Source organism: Microcebus murinus, chromosome 9, assembly GCF_040939455.1.
Source record: "Microcebus murinus isolate Inina chromosome 9, M.murinus_Inina_mat1.0, whole genome shotgun sequence".
NCBI lineage: Eukaryota > Metazoa > Chordata > Mammalia > Primates > Cheirogaleidae > Microcebus > Microcebus murinus.
This window is the reverse complement of record NC_134112.1, coordinates 42,284,214-42,308,564: the sequence shown is the minus strand read 5'-3', so window position 1 is coordinate 42,308,564 and position 24,351 is coordinate 42,284,214. Positions and strand designations below refer to the sequence as shown.

Below are 24,351 nucleotides of genomic sequence, written 5' to 3'. Positions count from 1 at the left end.
ACTAATAATTACCTTTAAGTGCCATCTCCCCCTTTTTAAAATTTCTTTTAAGACTTTCCTATGGAAAATCTATATTGCCAGCACAGGTGGGTGCTGGAATATCAGGAAAGAGGTTGGAGAGTCAGAGAAGATCCTGTTTATGAAAGGCCTTAAGAAGCAGGCCAAGGAGTTTAGAATTTATAGTTTTGTTGAATGTGATGGCCAAAAAGGCAAAATTCACAGAAAAGTGGGGTTAATTAAAGAGAGAGAGAGAGACAGAGAGACTATGAAGGCTGGAACACCAGCTTGGAAGTTCAATAATAAAGGCCTACTCTACAAAAAGTGGCAGTTGAAATGTAGAAGATATAAAACATCTGAAAGATATTCCAAAGTGAGAAATAATTTATTTTTGTGGCCGTGAAGTTTGAGAATACAGCAGAATAAAAAGTCAAAGATGACTTGAAAGTTTCCAATTGAAAAGATTGAAATGTATTGATATCCCAGACAGATATGAAATGATATGAATAGGAACAGAAGGAAGGCAGCCATTTAATCAATCTCTACTTGGCAGGAGTTGAAAGTACTTTTAGGATAAGAAAGACATCTTGAAGGCACTAATGTGTACATTTTGTATATACATAGAAAATTCTCCAATTCCTTTGTAAATATCTATTGAATTATGGAAAATGGGGAATTCAGATAATTTTCACTATTTTGGGAAGATAACTCTGGGCCCAGAAAATTAATGTTGTGATTAATTTATTAAGACCATGTAGAGTTATACAGTAGGTGGGCCGAGAGCTTAGGATATATGTAAAGTAATCATTCTTGCATTTCCTTCATGTCACTGGTTCTAAAGGCTTACCAGCTGTCCAATAATTTTAGCCAGGAAATATTTACTAAAATTTCCTTTACTTTAAATTATATTTATTGTGGAATGTTTTAATTACTCCTAGATAAAATTCAACTGATAAGGGGAGTCATTTCCAGGTTTGAAATGTACAAATTTGACAGCCAAGTTATTACCATGGTTGATGCTATTGCTTGTGAAAAAAACAGCAATCTAATTCCACATGGAAGCCAATACATCATATCCTGGCGACAGTATCTTCAAACAGTGATAATCCAAGAGAATTGTAGGCTATTTCCCAAGAGAAATGGTTTCAAAGGTACACCTAGCTCTCTACTTTTGAAAACACATATATCTTGTTGCAATTTAACTGTAATCTAAAAGTTAACTCCTTTAAATTGAGGTTGGATCTCTCTCTAATCCAGTAGCTTTCAATCTTGGCTGCACATTGGAATCATACGAAAAATTTTCAAAAACCTACTGGCATCTAGCTCCTATCCCCTCCCTCATTCTAATCTAATTGGTCTGGTGTGTGGTCTGAGGACCAAGATTTTTAGAAGCTCCCAAGGTGATTCTAATGTGCAGAGTGCCTGCTCTGTTTTCCTAATGATTCTTCGAAAGCTTTCACTTTTTAAACAATTCCCTACAGTTATGAAGCCTTATTAGAATATACCACTGGTGTAAGGAGAAAAATATGCCAGAGGGAATCAAACAAAAAAATAAATAAGGGGGGAAAAGTAGTTTTTCTAGGAAGCAAGAAAGTACTTTAGGGAGAAAACTGTTATTTGGGGAAATTTTTTAAAGGTTTTTAGATGGACAAAGCAGAGACAAAAGACTACTTTGCAAGGGAAATGTTGAGTCTTAAAGAAGTTGAAATTATTCAGCATAAATAAGTAAAAGATGTTTCCCTTTGGCAGAAAAGCTATTTCCTATAGATTTTGTTGTTTGATTGGTAGGTTGACCAGTAGGTTTGGTTTTTTTTAAGTGAGCATTTTGCTGATTTCTTCTAGCAGCTGAGAAACAGTTGTTTGTTTTGTTTTGTTTGCTTGTTTGTTTAGGGAAGGGCTTTAGAGAAGAAATTAGGAGATGGGAGATGGCCTTACAATGGCCTCCAGATTCATGCCAACAGGTCAAATCCTAAGATCTGGAGAGAAACAACCAGTGAGAGGCTTTTATGGCAGGGTTTGCTTGCTGGAGCTTTGAAACAGAAATATTAAGTTTCTTTCCTTTCCATGTTGGAATTTCCCTTTGATTGACTATCTGGAGCTTTGCTATTAATCACTTCCACCCACTGTCAACCTTATGTCGGTGTGGTCTTAGAGAATGAAGAAAGGGAGCTGTGTTCATGTTTACAGTGAATTGGGACAACCTGCAGTAGCAGAGACAAGATATCAAAAACCAAGAACAGCGATTGGGTGACAGGGGGCTAGCATTAATCCTATAAGGACTTCATTGCAATTTCCTGCAGTTTTACAGGAAGAAAGCATAAGATGTTTTAGAGAAGAAAGTTACCAATAACTTCAGAGACTAAGAAATCAAGAAATATATGTCTTTATCTAACAGCCTGGTATCAGATAATTCTAAACTTACCTACAGCTGAGAATGTCAGCACTCCTCAATATCCATGTTTTTCTCCTCTTCCTGAGAACTCCCTCACCATTTTCTGCAAACCTAACTACTACTAGGTTGGGCCATGTGATTGGGGTCCAGCTAATGGAAAGTGAGCAGAAGTTATCTAAATCACTTTCAGAAGTGACTCCTAGAACTTCTTATATAATCTATTCCATGTTCTTTCTTTTCACTCATTAGGCAGCTGAATGAAGAGTTTCCAGTGTAGAAATTTGAAGAGGATGTAGTGGACGATGGAGCCACTAAATGAAGGAGCCTGAGTACCACTAGAGAAAAGGTTGCCTACTACTCAAATGGGAAATATGTGAAAAATATAATGTTAAGCACTAAGACTTGTGGGTTGTCTGTTACAGCAGCTAGCAGCCAGTTCTACTTAACCTGGTGATATACTAAGTGACTACCCAAATCCAAAGAGTCCCATTCTGTAGTCATACAAAAAAAAAAAAAAAAAAACTCAATAAATTTAAAAGGATCCAAATCATACAAAGTATGCTTTCTGACCACATGGAATTAAAATAAGAAATCAAAAACAGAAAGAAATTCTGGAAAATCTCAAAATACTTGAAAACCAAATAGCACACATTTAAGAAACCCACAAGTCAAAGAAGAAATCAACAGAGAAATTAGCAAGTATTTTGAACAGATGACAATGAAAGCACAACATTTTCAAATTTATGGGATGATGTTAAAACAGTACTGAGGAAACTTATAGCACATTATATTATGGCTATCTCTTTAGTAGATCTAATCCCATCTTTTCAACTCTATTCCTCTCTTCCTCATTACTTTCTTTCTGGTCACATGAGGAGGGAAACTATGGTTTGATCTTCCTTGTCTTACTACTAATGATCATAATTTACCCACTAACTTAACATATATTGAGAGACCAGTATTGGCCTGTAATGCTGGCTCAGAGTAGGAGCTTGATAAATATCTACCGAATAAATAAGTGAGGAAATTTTAATTTGGAGAAAGGGAAATAAAGGAAAGAAGGAGTTGGCAGCTTCATTGTCTACCGCGAAATTAAAACATTTTATATTCAGGGTCATCCTATTTATAATCTTGATCCTCATTTTCCTCTCTTAACGGCCCTTTCACAAAAGTAAATCACAGAATCACAAATCTAATCTGGCTATATGTGATGCATAAATCTCCTCTGGCATCTCCAACAAGATCTGTCAAGCCTCCTCTGAATACCGCTAATATGACTATTCAATATATTTGTAAGTTGTCTGGATTCATGGTAGTATGATGCTTTGGATTTGTAATTCTGATAAAAACAGAAACATAATCACTAGCACCAAGTTTGCCTTTAAGTTCTTCCAGCTCAAGTGGTCTGTCTCTATAACCCTGGTTAGTCTGTAGAAAGGCAGAGCTATCTTCACTCAGTTACTTTAGCCTCAGAAGACCAGGGATGCATCTCCAAAACTTCCATTTACTCCCTTTTGAAACTTATTAGAAAACACCATATTTGGGTGTACCACCTCCAACATATTTGTGTTTTTGTCTCCTACCCACTCTTGATATGCAGACTCTGTGAATATACGCATCTGCAAGCAGTACTTCCCTTTATATGCCCTACATCTGTCCCTTTCAAAGGTAAAGCAGTGCCCAATGACCATGAAAAAATGATACTGACCTCATTCCTACTCCTCCTTTATTGTTCTGATGAAGACTCTTTTGAGTCCACCCTCCTGTAATTCCTATTCATGTCCCTTGACCATTTCAGCATACTCTTCCTGGACTTCTGCAGTTCCACTCTATCTTCCTCATGACTTTAGAACTGCACCCTTATCCAAGAGCTTACATAACAGGAAAATGGTGTTTGTAGTTTGATTTCCAGTACCTCTCTGATGATTTCTTCCATTTGAACTTCATTGTTTGTTGTCAACATTCCAGAGTGTATCTTGCCAGTGTCTTTAAACAAATAGCCATTACTGCTACATCCTGTTCTGGAGCTAAAACTTAGAAAACAAAGTTTATCCTACTTTAAGTATATTTTGGAATCTAAATTTCCAAGACACATTACTTCAGTTTGGCCACAATAATCAAATCCTATTTTTCTCTTTTATCACTATTCAATATTTTGCATAATCAGGGAAAGTATTTTAATCTAATAAGCCTTTTGTGTTCCTTGTCTGGTTAACAAATATTTTAAGTGATATCATATTAAGCATACAAATTCAGCCCTCTCCTGCAAAAGTGGTGTGTGAATCTTACTAATTTTTATTAGAACACAATAAATCCTGCTATTAATATAGCACTTTACAACTCATGGGTAAAACCAATACCTTATATTTAGAATGACAAGTTAATAATCACTGACACCTACAGGCAACAAAAAAACCTCTGGTTTATACCAATTTGTTGTTTGATTAAAGGCAATTTTAAGTGAAAAAAATAATTATATTTCCAAGGAAGAAAGCACTTATAGATAAAAACAGACTTGGTTATTTCCTGTTCTCCTCACTTGCATTGGAACAAGCAGCACCCACAGCAATCAGGAAAATAATACCAAGCAAAGGCAGTTGATTGGCAACCCTGAGGTCACAATCTTTACTAGAGAATATAGAAAGGAAAGCATGAAGAAATGGGAAATACATGTGTCCCCTATAGAATTTTTTTGGAGCATCAATAAAACTGTAACTACTCTCAGTTGACAAATCCAATTAATTTAATTCAACTGCCTCTGCAACTCTTTGTGAGCAAATCAGTAATTTAACTTACCCAATAAGTCAAATTGAAACCAGTCATAGGCTTAATATCTGTCTAGAGTCCATATCCAACTCAAGCCTATGTTATGTTATTAAAGCAAACAAGGTTTGATATGTTCCAATCCATTAAGTTTGCATATATCAAAATATAGGATGGAAAAAATACTACCATATATCAACTTGAAACGTGTTATGACATAATGTTTTAGAAATGGTATTTTTTTTAAGGTGTCCTTGGATGGTAGTCTAACAGTGCTTCTCAATAAGAGCTGCTATTGTCATTTAGGAGGAACAATTCCTCATCCTTTGGTATATTGCAGGATCTTTAACATTCCTGGACCCTACCCACTAGGTGCCAGTAGATCATCCCAGTCATATGAAAATCAAAAATGCTCCCATATATTTTAAAGTGGCTCCTACAGAAAAAGGGTTGCCCTCTCTCCCAATTAAGAACCTTTGGTAAGGTTTCCCAGTAGGAGTTGAAGGATTTAGTAAGTAATTTCCTTATTGTATGGTCAAAGATTCTTTAGAAAAATTCTAAACCAAAAATATATGAGAGAATTAATTCTAGAGAATAATTTATAATGAACCATAAAAATGTTCACTGTTGCTTCTACCTCTTGCTAAACAATGCCTAATAGAGGATCTAAGTTTAGAAACCTTAAAAGAAAAAAGCTTTGATTGCATAAAATGTTATCTTCTGTATGATAAAAAAAAACACAATAGAAAATAAGACAAATAACAAACTATAAACATAATTGCAGGGATTAATAATTTATACAATGAATTCCTACATATCTATAAGAAAAAAAATTCAAAGTCCAATAAAAAACTGGACTGAGGAAATCAACAAGCAATTCAAAAAATAAGAAAAATGGTTAATAACTTAAGAAAATACATTTAACCTCACTAGTAATTAAGTATAAATAGTATACATTTAAACAATGAAATGTAAATATATTTTTGTATAGTTTACCTATAATGAAAGTATATTTAAATGAAAATATTCAGTGTTAGTGAGTATTCAAAGAAGTCAGAGAATAGACACAAAAATGAATATGGCCCTTGTGGAGGAAACTTAGCCATGGCTATCAAAGCCTTAAAATTTTGCAACTTATTTAATCCATCAACCCCACCTTTGGATTTTAGACTAGGAATACAATTGTGGTTATGACCAAATATTTGATTATGAGGTTGCTCATTGAATTACTATATTTTGTAGTAAAAAAGTAGATACAACTTATATTTTCAAGACTAGAAAAATTAGATGAATAAACCATGGCATATATAGAAAATAAAATATTCTGAATTAAAATGATGCCTTTGAAAACTAATGATATGGAAAAATGTTCTTAGTATATCATTCAGGGAGAAGAAGCAATATACAAAGCAGGCTACAAAACAGTACAGTTGTCCCTTTGTATCCATGGAGGACTCCAGGATGTTCAAGTCCCTGATATAAAATGGTGTAGTATCTGCATATAACCTATACATCCTCCCATGGAATTAAGTCATCTCTAGATTACTTGTAATACCTAATACAATGTAAATGCTATGCAAATAGTTGTTATACTGTAGTTTTTTTCATTTGTATTATTTTTCTATTGTTGTATGGGGTTTTTTTTTATTGTTTTTCCAAGTATTTTTGACCTGTAGTTGGTTGAATCTGCAGATGTAGAACCTCCTGGCCCCAAATTATCCTCCTGCCTCAGTATCTCGAGTAGCTGAGTCTACAGGTTCATGTCACCACACCCAACTAGGTCAATGTTATAATTTGAGGAACAGTTTAGTTGCTTTAAGGGTTGTAACATTTCTGTTATAGCTCCGACAGTCAGTTCGCTTGTCTAGAGAAAGCAGTGGCCTACTAAGAAAAGCGAGCAAGAATGCCACCTAGTGACAGTTTACTTGATAGACACATGGTTCCTGGGCACTGGAAGGAACTTAAGAAAATGTTGAAAAGAAGTAATGTAAATTGTCTCTCTGGCCTAACATGCCTCAACAGCTTCAGTGCCCTAAATTGCAAAGCTTTCTTCTTACCTAGGATTTTAGATTCCAGAAATGTGACAGTTCTTGTCAGCGTGGGAAAGATATCACCCTCAATTGCCATCATCTCTACCATAAATTACCAAATACAAGGCCATTCTAGAGATTGACAGTGATCTCTCATAGCAGCATTTACACCATAATCAAAATTATCTGGTTTCAGGAGGCCATTGTCCTCTCCTCATTCACTTATTCAGTCATTTAACCACTTCAGGACCGCGCTCACCGGCCGAGAAACCTTCCCCACAGCCGGCACTCACAGTCCACATGATAGTCTGTGCTGTGCATTGACCACGAATCCGTTTTGCTCTTGTGTGATGAGGAAAGCTTTAAAGCACTGAAAGCTTGTTTTACTTTACAGGCAGCTTTACTTGTAAATATCAGAATAGGTAACATATACATATATGTTTTCATTACATTATTTTTAAATGTTCACAATTTTATTTTGATAAATAAAAAATTAGAAAAGTCATATCACGGCTGTCGGCTAAAGTACCTATGCACGTTCATCTGTGGCTACAGTCAACTTGACTACAGTCGACGCTGGTTCCGAAGTGGTTTAATGAACATTAGTGAGCACCATTTCCAGGACCTGCACTAGGCACTGGGAATATAAAAGGTGAATGAGATACATTTCCCCACTGATGAAAAAGCTCATAATTTATGTTAAGCAAAATTTATAAGAAGCCATTTATTTGGACTGAGCTCCAGATATAGGCCCCAACAGACCAAACCCAAATGCGTCAACTCATGCTAAAGTTCAACGTCATATAACCAAACCCCAGCTGTTTATCTGGCCTTCTGAGAAATCAGGAGAGAGAGACAGTGATAACCAAATCCCCAAACTAGCCAGTCTTACCAGAATGATAAGGAAGTCCCCTCTGCTTTAGCCCTTACAAGGATAGCACCCCGAAATAGCCTGATGTTAACCAATCTGCTTTTCGAATCATGCCATTTCCTAGTTCTTGCTCAAGCTACCTTATAAAAACCCACCGTTCCCCTATGCCCAAAGGAGCACCTCTCTATTTTTAGACCAGTTGCTACCTGACTCATAAAATTGCAAATACAAACCAATTCAATTATTTAAATTTGCTGAAGTTTTGTCTTTTGATGTCTATCGTGCGATACTGTGCTGGATTATCTACTGTCCACTGGGCAAACCGCCATCTCTTTTAAGGTCTTCTCCCAGAATCCCCTTCCCTGGGAGGTGGAGCTGCCCATAGACGTCGCTGGAGGTTTGGAAGACAAGAGAAAGGGAAGCTGTCTTCTCTAGAGGCAGCTACAGCCCACGTCTTGAGGAAATCAGAGATTCAGAGCAGCTCCCTAGTGAGCTCTTGAGAACCAACCTGTGTCACTGCTGCACCCCGAAACAGGGCGGGGGAACCTCTCAGAGATTCGGAATACTTGGAGCAGTTCCCTGGCAAGTTTCTGAGAACAGCCTGCCTGTTACTTCAGGGTGAGACGCTGAGTGTCAGCCGCCCTCTCCCTGAGCTTCCCTGGCCTTCATTACTCCCCAGCTCTTCTGGTAGTCGAGTAAGCCCCTCCTTCCTAATAAGGAGCCCTTTCTGCCAGGGAAATACAGAGAGCCTTCTGCCTTCCTGACCAGACCCTGGCCTACTCAGCCACATGGCGAGATAATTCTACAACACTGCCCCAGTGTAACGGTAATGGGAATATGTCAGGTTTTATGAGGACTGAGCAGCAGGAAATCATCCCGGCTTTAGAGTATCAGGGGAGGCTTCCCAGAGAAATTGGCCTCTGCGGTAAGTCTCAAAGGTGAAAAGAAATTATCTAGTTGCAAAGGAAGACATAGAGACTAAAGTATTTAGGGGGGAAAAAGGTCAGGTTTTAGAAGGACTAGCAAACCAAAAATATAATGGTTTTTAAAGGGCAAACACACACACATAAGACTACAAAAGTTAGCAAGCTTACAATTAGGGTGATGGAAACTAAAACAGCAGTTTTCTCGTGCGATGATGATTTCTGTAAAGAATGATCATTACACATTTGTATATATTAATATCAGTGTGGTAAAAGGTAGTAATGCTGCTGGGGTTTGGTCCACCCCAATCCCTTATCAGGTTGGTACAGCAGGTTCCCAGCTGCTGTGAATACTGGCCACCAAGAGCTCACAGCTGCACCCTTGTCCAAAGAATTGCCGCCAGCTGCTGGGAGCCTCCTTGCCCCAGAGTTCCTCGCAGGCTTTGCCTTTCTACAAGGACATCCACAGCCAAAGACATCCACCCCATGTTACTCCTTTCTCCCCACTATCTCCAGGTCTTTTATATCCAGTCCTCTCTTCCAATGACCCCATTTTGCTAGACTGATGCTCTTCCCTTAGAAGCAAGCAAGTCCCCAAACTTCTCTTGGGTCACACACATTTGCACAGGCTCCCACTCCATCTGTGAGTCCATCCCAGCCATCCTCACTCCTCTGCTCAGTTCTGCCACTAAGCCGAGGGGGGTGGGAAGCCTTTGAACCTCAGAGGGAGCAGAGAGGAAGGCCGTGCAGATAATCCTATTCCTATTGTGGTCTGCTTTTCTTTTTCCCTGGTTATCCCTTAGAATCTGAAAAAGGAAAGGTATCGCTTTCAACAAGCATTAATCTCGCATCCATGGCACCACAGGGTTCAAGTAGGAAATTGTCACCTGCACAGCCAGCATCACTTTGATCTTACTAACATTTGTGGGGCCTGGGACAAAAGTACATATGGAGTCCCAGATATCATATAGCTAAATGATCAAAAGCTATCAAGCAAGCAAGCAAGCACAACTGCTAAATAAAATATATTCTATCCTGCTACCTCAACAAATACATCATCATAATGTCAAAATTGAAAAATAGGAGTGATTTGTATATGACCGGAAGTCAGTATGGTCAAAGGCCACACTGTTTGTGTCTTTCTCAGACCTTAGGTTTTGTTGCAAAGCCAGCTTTCTTCCATTGTCCTGTTGCTGAAGTATGCCATACCTGGTGCTCCTTCCTAACTCTGTGACTCACCTTGGCTGGTGTGCGAAATTGGTCTCCCCAGCTGAGATAGGGAACACAAAAGAAAGTGGGAATGTGAGATCTGTGTTGGGCAGCAAAGTTTGTGATGACAGCAGAGGACACGTCGCATGACATAATATGACCAGATGTTTGCGAGATCATTACCTTGGGTTTTGGTTTTAATCTATGGCCACAAAAATTAACACACACGTATAGGATTTAGATGTTAGACTGAAAAATTCCTCAGAAAAGCTTGTGGAACATAGTTAGCTGAATATCATCTTGCCCCACCTTGTGGTCATTGGAGAGTCACACACCCTAGATAAGCCCAGAGCCCAATACAGCAGAACGTGGCTTGGTCAGAGGACGATGGAATAGGATGGATGTAATGCCAAGTTCAGTGTGTTTTAGCAAAGATCCCAAGCCAGTAGTTCATAGTCATTTGGTCTGGTCAATTGACGCTTAGCTACAGAAACGCTGCCACTTTATCTGATAGTAAATCATTCTTTTCAACTGTGTTTCTCTCCCTGAAATAGACCAACACATGCACTGGGTGTTCCCCTGCCCCTTCTGCTCCATAAATTCAGCATTTCCACTGAAACCATTGTCTGTGAGTTCAACCCTATAAAATATAAAGTTAATAGAGGTTACGGCTTCCCTCGTAGGAACTACAGAAGGCACTTCTTGCACAGGATCATGGTCATCACCGTGGGGCTCACCAAGGCCCTCTAGATAATCTATGCACATAGGAAAATTGCCTTGCTAATACAGAACTCTTTTCTGTGGAATCCATTATAATGCACGGACATTCCCACTGGCCACTAGTTGACCATCTTCTCTTTCATTGTTGAGGCTGCTTGTACATTCCTTTTCTTCAACCATAAAATGAGAATGATGACAACAGCAGGCACCTCCCAGGGTTGTCATAGAGACTGAGTGTGGTCTTAGACCAGTGTTAGGTGCACAGTGAGTCCCTGGAACGTCTTAGCTGGTATTATGTGTAAATAGACTGCTCAGTGCAGGTTTTATCTCTTAGCTACATTTGAATAAACCAAGATAAGTCAGGGTTATTGGGTGATTATGAAAATGAGAGTTTATGTAGAATTTGCTACATTCAAATGGCAAAAACAGATTTGAGGTTGTCCACATCTTTTCTTACCTTCCAGAGTATGAAGGATCTCACTTGTATAAGGAACACATTGTGCAGGTATGTTTAGGGTGGTGGATCAAAGAAGAGGGAGATAAGAGGTTCAGAAAAAGTTTTACCCTGGCCTCTACAACAGTCACATGGTCTTAGCAAGTCTAACCTGCTCACTAATTATCAGTAGCAAACTATGTAACTTCCATGCTGGGATTTATTCTATGAAATGAACATATCATCTCTTCAATTTAGCATAACAGTTTCTCCAACCTTTGAGAAACACATAAAATTGCCTAAAGAGAAAAACGTGTCGTGGCTGCCACCTTGTGGTTTTATGTTTTACATTATTAGCCTTCTGATGTTAAATAAATATTTTATACTGCAACAACCAATTTCTAAAATACACTGACAACCTGTAAGTATGGCTTTTTTCCTAGTATTATTAAAAATTCTCCAAGTTGCAAAGAGAACTATGAATTAATTTCTAGGCATCCATTTGCTAGCTAGGGAGGGCCTGAAATAGGGTAAAAACAGAGATCTAAATCACAGAAGATCTAAATCATATGAGTGATTGTGTGTGTATGTTTATGTGTGTGTGTTCATTACAAAATTTTAAAATTAAAATAAGAAATTATGCTTAAATTTATAGATTTGCTAAATGACTTATGAGCTACACTTAAAATGCACACTCCCATTAACAATATAGAATTAGGGAAAAATTATAGAATTTTTCCATGCATATATATGCTATATTTTATCCCTTTGAAAGATAACATAGAGTAGGGGTTAACCAAAAGGCTCTGAAACCCTAAAACCTGAAATCAAGTATCCCACTCCTGTTAGCTATGTGACCTTGCAACGTAACGCCTCTGTATGGCACTTTCCTTGTCCACAAAATGTGCGTGAGCTCAATAGGACATATGCACAGGGCTGTTGTGAAGATTGATTACAGCTGTTAGAGCTGTCCTTGGCACTAAGGAAGGGTGATCTATTCATGCTAACACTTAATCTGGGTAACCAAAATTATGATGGCATGAGCCAAGTTAACTTTATTGCTAGAAATCAGCCCTCTCCCCATTCCTCACCTGTGCTCAGGGACCAATTCCCCCAGCTCTTCCACTCCTGCCTCCTCCTGCCGACACGCTGATGTCTTACCTGCTGGTGACCCTTGAAGGGCAATTTTCTGCTGGAAATGTAGGCCCCCAGATGACTGAATGTCAAAATTGCTGCCGACTAGGGTTTGCTGTGTATCTCCTGGTCTATTCCCTTTGAATATGTTTTGATGTCATTGCTGCAGTTATTCTATTCCTGCTGAGTTATATATTGGCCAGGTGAGGAGCAGATCATTTTTCTTCTTAGCTCATGAAGAACGGCCATCCCCAGCCCTGAAACAGACTTCCACGTACGTACATCACCCAGAGATCCTAAACCCTGGGCTGAGGCCCCAGCAGAGGGGGATTCTTGAGTTGTAACCCTTGAGAAGGGGGGGGGGTGAATGTATTTCTTGTGTGATAAAGAGTGGACTGAATATTTGGTTACTGAAGAGTGGATTTGGAAAGTCGTTAGTGATGTTATCCAAGTATTTTTTTCCCCGCTTTCTGGTACATGCCCCCTTGAAGTTAGGTGTGGCCACGTGACTTGTATGGAATGTGAACAAAAGCGACCAGTCACTTCTGAGTGGAAGCTTTAGGTTTCAGTGAATGATTCACCACTTCCCCTCATCCCCTGCCTTGCTGATGATGGAAGTATGTCTCCAGGTCGCGCTGCATCAGCCTGCATCCCAGAGTCCTCAGAAGCCCCTCCGCAATGCGCAGAGCCCCCATAGGCCAAGTGGACAGAAAGTTTGAGCAAAAAACAACTTTTGTTGCGGTGATACACTGAAACTCAGGGAGCGCTTTCTCAACATCACCTAGCCTGTGCCATTAGCATCCCTGTGGTCTCTGGGAGACACCCTGTCCCTGCCCCAACTTCTTGCTCCCAACAAATCTGAGAGGACACCCTTGCCCTTAGTCTTTCAATTCACAGCAGAGACCTCGGCTGTCGTTTCGTACTGACAGTGCAAGAACAGTCAGGAAAGAACAACCCAGAGGCTCTGGAGCCAACCTATCTGAGTAACTTGGGGCCCCACCACTTACTAATTAGCTCAATGACTTTGGGCAACCTATGTAACCTGTTGTAAAACAGGGCTAGGTAATGGTGTTAACCTGTTCCAGTCACTGTGCCTGTGTAAGAAACCACCCCAAAACTTAAATAGTGTCAAGCAGCCACTTATTAGGTGCACAGGCTTGTGAGTTAGGAACTTGGACAGAACACAGCAGGGATGGCTCATCCCCACACCTGGGGCCTCGGGTGGAAGACTCAGAGAGCAGCAGCTGCAATCACCTGGAGGTTTATCCGCTGGTGGGTGACGTTGGCTGTTGCCTGAGACCTTCGCTGGGACTGTCAGCCCAAGCTTTTACACACAGGCTTCCTCGCAATATGCATCAAGAGAGAAAGCAGAAGCCACATCACCTTTTGTGACCTAGCCTCAGAAGTCTACACAGCATCACTCCCGCTGTATTCTACTAGTCAAGGCAATTTCCATGTCCTGCCAGCGCTCAAGGAGAGGTGAAATAGATTGCTTGGAAGAGCATGTGGGACCAGATATTCTGCTGTGGCCACTTTTAGGAAATAAAATCTGCCACAATTCCTCAGTTAAGCCTGCAAGAGCTAACACAATGAAGTACTTAGAACAGTTGACAAGCATGTGCTTGGTACTGATTTTTTCACTGCTCAATCTAGCACCATATGGCCCCGCCTCCCTGCCCCACTTCCATTCTGCTTCCTCCTGGCAACTTTGCCCTTCCACGGGGCCCACTCCAAGGATCCCTCATGACAGATTTCAGACTACACCACGGCAACCTCAAGGAGGAATTAAGGCGCATGCTCTGACTCTGTGGCCTCAACAAGATGTTCATAAATAGTCTGATACAAGTAAAAGTTTCCCACAAAGAGTGAGGCATAATCCTTTTGAGGCTGGGCTATCAGAGGCTCAGGATTAATTCCTTTTTATATTTTCCTTGTAAAGGGTTTAAGAAGCTTTAAGGCCTTATGTTAGCCAAGATAAACTACCTCTTTATGTGCAATTGTGCCTTTATAGCAAGAGATCTTCTAGAAAATGTTAAAACTGTTTAAAAGCAGTGGTAGGATTTTAGGTGGATTTTACTTTTTTTTTTTAAATAGAAGTATATTATTGTATCAAACTATATGGTAAGTTTTTTAGAGCAGATATTAAGATAGAGTGAAATAAACCTCTAGAGGGCAGGTCATTCACAAGGGTGCTCACATCAGACAGAAATGACAGGATACCAGCTAATAATCTTTTAGCTTATGCATGAAAAGCCTGAATTGTCTGTTGTTAGCAGTGCTGTGTGGATTAGATAACACATAGCTCCCTGGCATTGAATTACCAGTATCAGAATGATTCAGGAAAACAGGCTTGGCCAATATGTAAGCTGTTAAGTCATGTGTACATGAACCTAGTGGCTACCATTTCTTCAAACCTTCTATTTAAGTTGAAAAAGAAGAGAAAAGATTAACTTTATACCACGTGCCAAGAACCTTTAGTGTGTGGCTTGAAATCCAGTAAGTTGCTGCTATTGTAATTGACCTACAGTTTGCTGCTATGAAATTGGCTTAACTACATATCTCTACTATCAAACATCTAGGTAGTAACTAAATATGCCAGATCTCAGTCACTGAAGTTAAAAATCCAGAGCCAAACCCCACACTCTGGAGAAGGGCAGTCTGTTGTTTATGCCACCCCTTAGCTTTGCTATGTACATTGTGTAATCATTGTCAGCCAGGTTTCCCAGGCATTCCTTAAGTCACTTAGTTTGACTGGCTGAGGCTTTACCAGAATAGATATGCCTAGAATCAAATCACATTGTGTTTATGCAATTCAAGTACCTACAAACACAAGATAATCATTAAAAGTTATCTAATATTAATTAATGACATTTTCTCAGTGCCCTGGAGACATTTTAAACTATAGGTCAAGGTCTACAGCTAGCCTCAAACAAATGTCTTTCCACTTACCAGCTAAATTCCTACCTACTCACTCTTCCCATCAAGTATTTTTTTTAAATGACTATTTTTTTTGTTATTTTTTAAAAGACACAGTCTCACTCTTATTGCCCAGGCTGGAGTGCAGTGGCAGGATCATAGCTCACTGCAGCCTCCAACTCCTAGCAGCCTCAACAATCCTCCTGTCTCGGCCTCCTATATAGCTGAGATTACAGATGCAAGCCACCATGCCCTGCCCATCAAGCATGCTTATATTTTCCTGTATCCCAGCAATTCCCTTTTAAAAAGTTCCTAAAAGTCACTTAAAATATATTTCAAAATGTCCCTAAACAGCCAATAAGCATTCAAATGAAAATCTCTACTTGCTCTTTGAATGTTTCCTTATGACACTTTATTTTTCAACTAGGCTTATAAATTCCTTTTACCAGCAACGCTTAGCTCAGATAGTTCCTCTAGAACAGGGATCAACAAACCACAGCCCATGGACCACATCTAGCCCACTGCCTACTTTTATGAAGTTTTAAGTTATGCCATTTGTTTACATATTGTCTACGTAACTTCTTCTGCACTATGACGGCAGAGCTGAACAGCTCCAACAGAGGTCTGCAAAGCCTAAAATATTTGTTGTCCAGCCCTTTATAAAAACAAGTTTGACCCCTGCTCTAGAACAACAGTCTCCAGAAGAGATGTTGGCTCAACATAAAAAAGAAAAACATGAATTAATATCTTAACAAAATAGAGCTGTCATGAACTCCTACAACAGACTCAAGTCTCCAGGGTCTGCCTAGCCAGCTGTTAGGGACACAGGCAGAACTTAGACACGAAGGGCACAAGAGGACCACACCATGATGAGGCAAGGACTGGAAGGAGGCCATGTGGAAGAGCACTCTGCCAGGAGAGTGCTGTGAGTTCTTGCAAATATCAGACTCATTCTCCAACCTCACCATGATACAGCAAAAGCTGCTCAATTTCTACTTGCCTCTAATGAAGGGACTCTAAGAATATAAACGACTACAGAAATAATGTTTTAGATCTTAGAGTTTTATTTTTTTCACACCCAAGTAAGCCTGGGTACCTCTCATTGGTCCTCTATCCACCCCGGCCCCGACCCTTCACATGAAGAAGAAACATTTGCTTTCACTGGACAGCTTAGAGAGCGTCTAAGCCTTGGCAGACGACTTGTAGTGGGTTAGCGTGCGGGCAGAAGGGTCCGTGGCATTGATCCACTTGGGCATCCAGTAATGGGTCAGCCAGTCAGCCCGGCCGGGGTAGTGACGTTCGAAGATTTGACGGTAGTAATAGCCTTCTTTGGTTTTAGGAGTATTGAAGGGATATTTCTGGGCTGCATTTGCCATCATTGTATCATCAACCTGTAAGAGTAAAAGAGCAAAAACAGACTTTATGTGTAGCTGCTGTTAATTTTTTTTTTTTTTTTTTTTAGATATGAGGTCTCACTATGTTGCCCAGGCTGGTCTTGAACTCCTGGTCTCAAGTGATCTTCATGCTTTGGCATCCCAAAGTGCTAGGATTACAAGCATGAACCGCCACGTTTTAAAGAACATTCACATGCATATTTCTAATACTTGGTGGCTCTGAGTGTTGTGCCTCGTAATGTCTGACACCCAGCAGGTGCCCCAAAAATGTGCTAAATGAAGGTCAGTGATGATTAGCAAGTCTCTCTCTCTCTTTCAATTCTAGATACTACTCTGTAATCCCTCGTGCTACTTAATTCTTATATAATTCTTATAAAAGAAGTACTGTTTATAGGGACTGTGAATCTCTCCTACACACACAAAATATCCAAACTGAATACAAAATGAATAGCTAATGACAGTTCTGCATCCAAATTATCCTATCCTAAAAATGTTTTTTAAAGACATCATACCTGATGTTCGACATATTCCTGTAAAATCTTAAACCAGGAATTCTTAACTGAGGTTATGCCGTCACTGAAGGCTTCTTTTGGTCGCCAGAGAATCTCTTTGGGTATCAGATTGGAGTCCTCAAATGCCTCTCTCAGGAGATGTTTTTCTATCCCATTCTGACGTGAAAACAGAAGGAGCATCAGTAAAAATTAAAAGCATAACCTGAGAGCAAAGCCAGTTTTTTATCTTGAGTTGATTCACCTACCTTTGGAATTCTCATTTCTGGTGGCAGAGACAAGTAATAGGAAGAAAAGCGATGATCCAGAAATGGGACTCTCAGTTCAAGGCTTAAAGGAGCAAAGAAGAAAATCAAAATCAAAATGGATTATGTAGTGACTGTCAGTTTAGGCTCTAAACCAATGCAACCAGATAATGAGTGATGTTAAGATTGCAGAGTCATATTTAAAAGCCTCCTAATGACTGTGCTCTAACAGTGAATGAATATAAAAATCTTCATTTAAAATAATATATATCATCTGATCTAGGGAGTGAAACTAACTGTTTGAGACATTACTTTTACTTTCCTTTCTACAAACAGTTGAATTCATATCTCAAAAAGCAGAAAAAGAATCATGAATGACCCAATCATTAAGAATGTACCTTGCCTGGACCTTTCTGACTCAAAGTTTTTTCTAGGTGAGACCATTTCTTCTCTCCTATTAACAAGTGTAACAAAAATTCGGTATTTTTTTTTAACCACGAACTGATTAATAATTCACTTACAATATGCAATATCAACCAATGTTCCACAGCATTTCATTGAATGCCACCTCATCTGTCCCCTGAATCCTAGTGACTGTGGTTAGGATAAGCAGATAGCATAATGACCAAGATTCCATCCATTCCCCAACCCCATATGTAATCATTTCCTAATCTAAGTATGATTCAGTAGAAGCAACGATTAATAAAACATTTAATGTCAGCTGTTTATCATGTACAGTAAAAGTCTTCAATGCTCCGACATGACCAGCTAAAACATGAAAAGTTTAGCCAACTAGAAATGATACCAAAGAAAGCTGGTTTCTTATAATCCTACCAAACCTCTTGCATCCTCACTGTCCTATCCCCTCGGGGTCATTATGGTACCAAATGGGCATGGCAGGTGCTCGCTACTTATTACATGGAGTTTATAATCTTTACTTCTTTTAAATAACTGCAGCAGCCTTCCCTCCTGGCCGTGCAGATGTGAGCAGAAGGATGTTATGCTTTAAAGATGGAAACCCCACCTAAAACAACCTATAAAAGAAGATCTCTCCCCATGACCATGAAAACGCTTTGAATTTAGCCTAATTCTTTTGGTGCTAAGAGACAAGTTTCATTTTCTCTATACAAGTCACCCTCTGCCACATATAGCCAACTGAAAAAGGAAAAACAAATCAGCCATTCAGCTGTCCATTGAGTTTTTGTTTTTGTTTACAAGTACTTCTTAAAATATCACGTTACCCGTGGGCAGCAGTAGTTCGATCTGCACGGAGAACATCAAACAAATAGAGTTCCTTCAGAAGCCTCTCGCTCTCCTCCTCGGCTTTTTCAGGGGAAGGAGCCTATTTCACAAACAAATAGCTGAAGTTGCAAAAACACCAACAGCTTTGCTTTTGGCACACAAAACAGTTTTCATTTCTCCCTCTTACATATATTCCAATGCTTAAGGTGGGTAAGACAGAAAGCTAAACAAGTTTGGGGAAAGGAGTAAGTAACTAAACAGACACAGGCAATGCTTTATAAAACATGCCCTCCCTCCCATCAAAACTATGGGCGTTAGAACAAATAAAATGAACACACTGTATAACGCCATAATTCCACAGGGGACTGAGAAATAGGATAAAGGTGATTCTCATGCTTAACTAGTTTTAAAGAACAAAAATTATCTGACACTATTAAGACTTCTTTCCTCTCAAATACAAAGCAGATACTATCAGATATCCTCATGTAAACTCACAAGATATTCAAAAATGTTACCATTATACTGAAAGGGCAAAAAATTGAAAATAGTCAGATAATTCATACTTTTCTTTTCTTTTTGAGACAGAGTCTCGCTTTGTTGCCCAGGCTAGAGTGAGTACCGTGGCATCAGCCTAGCTCACAGCAACCTCAAACTCCTGGACTCAAGCAATCCTCCTGTCTCAGCCTCCTGAGTAGCTGGGACTACAGGCATGCGCCACCATGCCCAGCTAATTTTTTCTATATATATTAGCTGGCTAATTAATTTCTTTCTATTTTTTTGTAGAGACGGGGTCTCGCTCTTGCTCAGGCTGGTTTCAAACTCCTGACCTCGAGCAATCCGCCCACCTCGGCCTCCCAGAGTGCTAGGATTAGAGGCGTGAGCCACCGCGCCCAACCCAAACTTTTCTTGATATAGCATAAATATCCATCCACTTCCAAGTGCTTACCTTGTGAAAATATATGTAACCCTGTGTAAGTTCATCTGATCCCTCTCCAGAGAAGATAACCACGCTATCTGTGTTCTTCCGAATATACTTGGAAATTAAATACATACCTAAAATGAGAGAGAGAAATTAATGTTAAAGTCAATGTAACCATCCACCAAAAATGCCTTTTCTTTGGCTTTCAGAACCAATTGTAAACTTTATTACTATATTGGACTTCACATCAATACAAAGTAGTTTCCAAAAACAATGACCTTATAAGCCAGTTATACATACTTAATCCAAGAGGTATACTGTTGCAATAAAATAGCCCAGAACCATTCTATAATTTTATAAACATATTTTAAAATTTTAATGTTTTTTAAACCAAAAATGTCTACCTTGAAATTTTGCTAAACTGAAAAATGACTCAAATACCTAAAAATCATACCTTTTCATACTGGTATTACTACAAAATAATAATAATAAGGGTTTTGATAGTTTAGTTTTGATTTTGTTGGATTTCTTTTCCCCCTTCCTACTTCCCATTTACCAGATTTCACATACAGTTGAAGAGACTATATGTTATTAAAACATGCCTGCCTGGCTCCTGCTCCACATCCCTCTAAACCAGTGTTTCTTCTCAGCCCTGTTTTTACCATTACCCCACCTAGAGAGCCTTTTTAGACCTGTTGTTCCCTAATCCCATCCTCACCCCATGACATTTCAATACCATAGATATCCAATGTATCTATTTATTATGATACTTTGGAGGCCCATAAACTATTATAATAACTAAGATCTTCTTTGTCATCCAAGGCAAGTCTCTTAAAAGAGGTATATCTAAGCTAGTAATGTATTAAAGGCTTAACAACATTGGATCAGTCTGATTTGGGGTCTATTTCCAATCTCTGTATGTATTTAAAGGATAAAACTAGTGTTTTGCAAATTGATAAGGTATATGATGAAATATTTACAAAATACATCTACAATGAGTACTTCTTACAGAAAAGACCTATGTCTGCATTTTATACAGACTATATATAGCCCAAGAAACTTTATACAGGGAAATAGAGGGAGGAGCAGAAAACATGTATCCATTCCTTGGGGAAATATAAACCCTGATACCATAATGTGGAGGTTGAACTATGTATTTATTGTTTCCTTCGCTCCAAAGACATTCAAGAAATTCTTAAATGGGTTCAAACAATTAGTAACATAGGAATTTAATTTACATTCATTCTTGAATAATGTTTTTCTAAACTGTTTCTTAATATTTTTCAAACCTTATATTTTTTGGTATTAAAAAAACTTTTTCATTATCATAAAATACTTACCTACTGAAGCACGAACTGTTGTAATGTCGTAAGTTTCCAAGGAAAATATGACTTCATCCAGGGCCTGAATGCCTTCCTCAGAGTTAAAGAGGACCTCGTGATGTTCACTTCCAATATGATTTGCCACCTAATGATATAAAGAAATATCCACATCTTTGTTAAAGAGAAGAACTACCCTTGAAAATGAAACATGACAGAAGTTCAAAAAGTATTATGAATTAACAATAGTGAAGACTAACAAGGCAAAAAAAGGGAAATGATTTCACAGGCTGCTATCTAGAAGCCCCACCCAGCCAGGTTTCCTTGTCTACCCTTGTCTCTCTGTCCTCAACTACTGAGAAGTGAATCTCCCATCCACCCCCTGCCCCAATCCCAAGGCTTCAGCCATTCTCCCAATCAGCACCCCCCCTCTCTCCACCTATTTTACCCAACCTACCTCATCTCCAGCCCAACACAATCCCAACTCTAAATCTGAACTCCTAACCCTCTGCAATGCTGCATTTACATCAGGATGTTATTCCTACATAGAATGGCCCCATCCCGCATTCTACTTTCTTTGGTTTCCTTTGGATACTCTCAGCATTGATCACCTAGCATTGGTACTATTCCCTAGCACATTCTCTAAAAGTTTTCCAGAGTAGGAACTAGTTGTCCTGCTCACTGCATATGTACACTGCATCTGCCCACAGTTCTAGCATAGTGCTTTATATAAAAAAAAGATAATAACAGCTAACAGTCATTAAGTACTTACTGCATGCGAGGTTCTACCCTACTTACTTTATATGAATAATATCATTTCACCTTAAAACTATCCCAGAGTAGACACTATTACTCCCCTTAAATAAATGAAGACTCGCCTGGTAGAGCTGGGATTTGAAACCAGAACTCAGGGTCCAAAGCGTGCAGTGTTAAGCACCACACTACACCTTCACATTCAAAATGACAAAATTATCATCATAGGGTCTTTGTGAGGATTATATAGGTCATACAAGATAAAAGTAATCAGAGCACAATGTACAATACAGTGGATATTCAACAGGTATTTCATTCTATTTTAATACATTTAATTTCAAACAATTACCTGAGTCAATACAGCAGCAGAAGTAGAATAATCCTACTTGGTTTTCATCCTAATAACAAGTCTTTTCTAACTACGTAACAGGCAGAGACAGCATCCTTACCTTTCTAGCAGCCAGTAAATCCGGGCTGTCTTCCATGCCAATTGCAAATGTCTGGAGAGTGTACTGTACTTGGGCCTCTTTCAGCTGCTTCAATAGCGTGGCAGCAACCAAGCTGGAGTCCAAGCCCCCTGCACGCAAGAAAACAAGCACACTGGTTACGTGCCTTTCATACGTCAGGGGGAGATGTGATATATATTCCTGTCAAACACCATGATCACAGTTTTATCATTTAAAATCCCCAAGTTCTGTAAACTGAAATCAACTTTAATAAGAGAAAAATACAACATACAACCTGTAATAATGGTAGCAGCATTTGAATTGGTTAAAAATCACTACCCAGCCGGGCGTGGTGGCTCACGCTTATAATCCTAGCACTCTGGGAGGCCGAGGCCGGCGGATTGCTCAAGGTCAGGAGTTCAAAACCAGCCTGAGCGAGACCCTGTCTCTACTATAAAAATAGAAAGAAATTAATTGGCCAACTAATATATATATATAAAATTAGCCGGGCATGGTGGCACGTGCCTGTAGTCCCAGCTACTCGGGAGGCTGAGGCAGGAGGATTGCCTGAGCCCAGGAGTTTGAGGTTGCTGTGAGCTAGGCTGACGCCACGGCACTCACTCTAGCCTGGGCAACAAAGCGAGACTCTATCTCAAAAAAAAAAAAAAAAAAAATCACTACCCAGAATTCTAAAGAGTGTTTACTAGCTCACTCTTATACCAGTAATATAGCAATAGTGTAACTCTAAGTTGCCGTATTACTATGAACATGAAATGCAGCTTATAAAAATATAGTAAACACTTTACAGTCAAAACCAAAGAGATGGCTACAAATCATTTCATTTAAACACACATTACATATAATTAGGTTTTTAACTGACTTCACCTGACAAAAGGCAGGCAATCCTTCTGTCTGTCATTAAACGCTTCTTAACAGCATTGTTGAAAAGGATCCGAAGGTTGTTCTTCACAGTTTCTATCTCAAAACCTACAAATACGGAAAGTAAATGAAACAGCTCGGTGACACCTGGGCTGATTTAGTTATTGAAACGAAGGCCACAATCACCAACATCCGCCAGGACCCGACACTTGCTCAACAGTGATGTCTGCCAAATCTTAACGTGTTACCTCCAAAATGAAATGGGAACTAGGTCTTGAAATCAAAATCATGCAAACAGAGTGAGAATATAACTTATTTCCTCTGGGGGAGAAGGGAGGAGGATAGGTCGGTGGGTGTTAGTTACCTGGGAAGAGCTTCTCCACGTTGTCATAAAGGGCATGCAGAGGTTCGTCCCTACAGTGATGATACTTAACCATTTCCACGGATGCAACTTTGCCATTTGGCTTTAAATCCAAAACTTCATAGTGTCCCGGAAGAAAAGGCTCCACTTTTAAAAAGGGAGTCATGGAGTGCTTCAAGGTAACTAGACCTACACATTCAAAAAGATACCTTTATTCAAATTAAGTAACACTTCACGATAACTTCCACAATTAGTTGATACCCTCTACATTCCCATTTATTTTCCCTTTTTAATACAAATAAATGCCTATTACATAATCAAAATAGGGAAAAAAATTAATTACCCAAAGCTCTACCTTCTGTCTACAGGAGAAATGATAGAGGCACTGAGATATATAGCAAAATTACACTGATTTCTAGTCATTCAAAGCAATAGAACTCTCGGTGTTCAATTTCTTGTCCCTAGCTAGAATTTCTCATCAAGAAATTGCTTCCTCTAATAAGCCAAACAAATATAAAAGGAAAGTAAGACACATTTATGAAGCAAAGAGATGAAATTCAATCTTAATTTTATGATATCCTGGCAGTCATTTCTTCGTTATCACTGAGGTATTTTAAGAAAATAGTCATGGTTCCCAGTCCTTTAAACAGGCAGAATGATCCATTCTTACGTACTTCAAAGTCAGATATTAAGAAGTTAGACATTTATCTTTTAACTAGTTTTTTATATACTATGTGTGAAAACTGTATACATTTTCTCAGTTTTCATGGGGAGTACCTAACCTGACATCACTATCATCTTTAACACAAAAATTAACGATTTATTGTAAATAGTAACAGCCTGTCCACACAGAATATTCATCATGATTGAGACCATTAACCCAGTAATCTGTGTAG

The 24,351-nt window shown here is 39.0% G+C and overlaps 1 protein-coding gene across 6 annotated transcripts in view; it reads right to left on the bottom strand.

Annotated features, from left to right (window-relative positions):
* Positions 1–16,429: 16,429 nt before the first annotated feature.
* The window catches only part of ASNS (asparagine synthetase (glutamine-hydrolyzing)), a 33,584-nt gene continuing 25,662 nt past the window's right edge, over positions 16,430–24,351 (bottom strand). For 5 of the 6 annotated variants that reach the window (XM_076006426.1, XM_076006427.1, XM_012757158.3 and 2 more), the window contains exons 4-12: positions 23,459–23,644; positions 23,101–23,202; positions 22,219–22,346; positions 21,038–21,164; positions 19,725–19,831; positions 18,778–18,878; positions 17,540–17,621; positions 17,295–17,450; positions 16,430–16,779 (exon numbers count right to left, since the gene is read on the bottom strand). In XM_076006426.1, coding sequence (XP_075862541.1) covers positions 16,570–16,779; positions 17,295–17,450; positions 17,540–17,621; positions 18,778–18,878; positions 19,725–19,831; positions 21,038–21,164; positions 22,219–22,346; positions 23,101–23,202; positions 23,459–23,644 — 1,199 coding nt within the window. In that variant the 3' untranslated portion in view covers positions 16,430–16,569. The remainder of the gene's footprint in view (positions 16,780–17,294; positions 17,451–17,539; positions 17,622–18,777; positions 18,879–19,724; positions 19,832–21,037; positions 21,165–22,218; positions 22,347–23,100; positions 23,203–23,458; positions 23,645–24,351) is intronic. The other variant, XM_076006428.1, reaches the window with a different exon arrangement.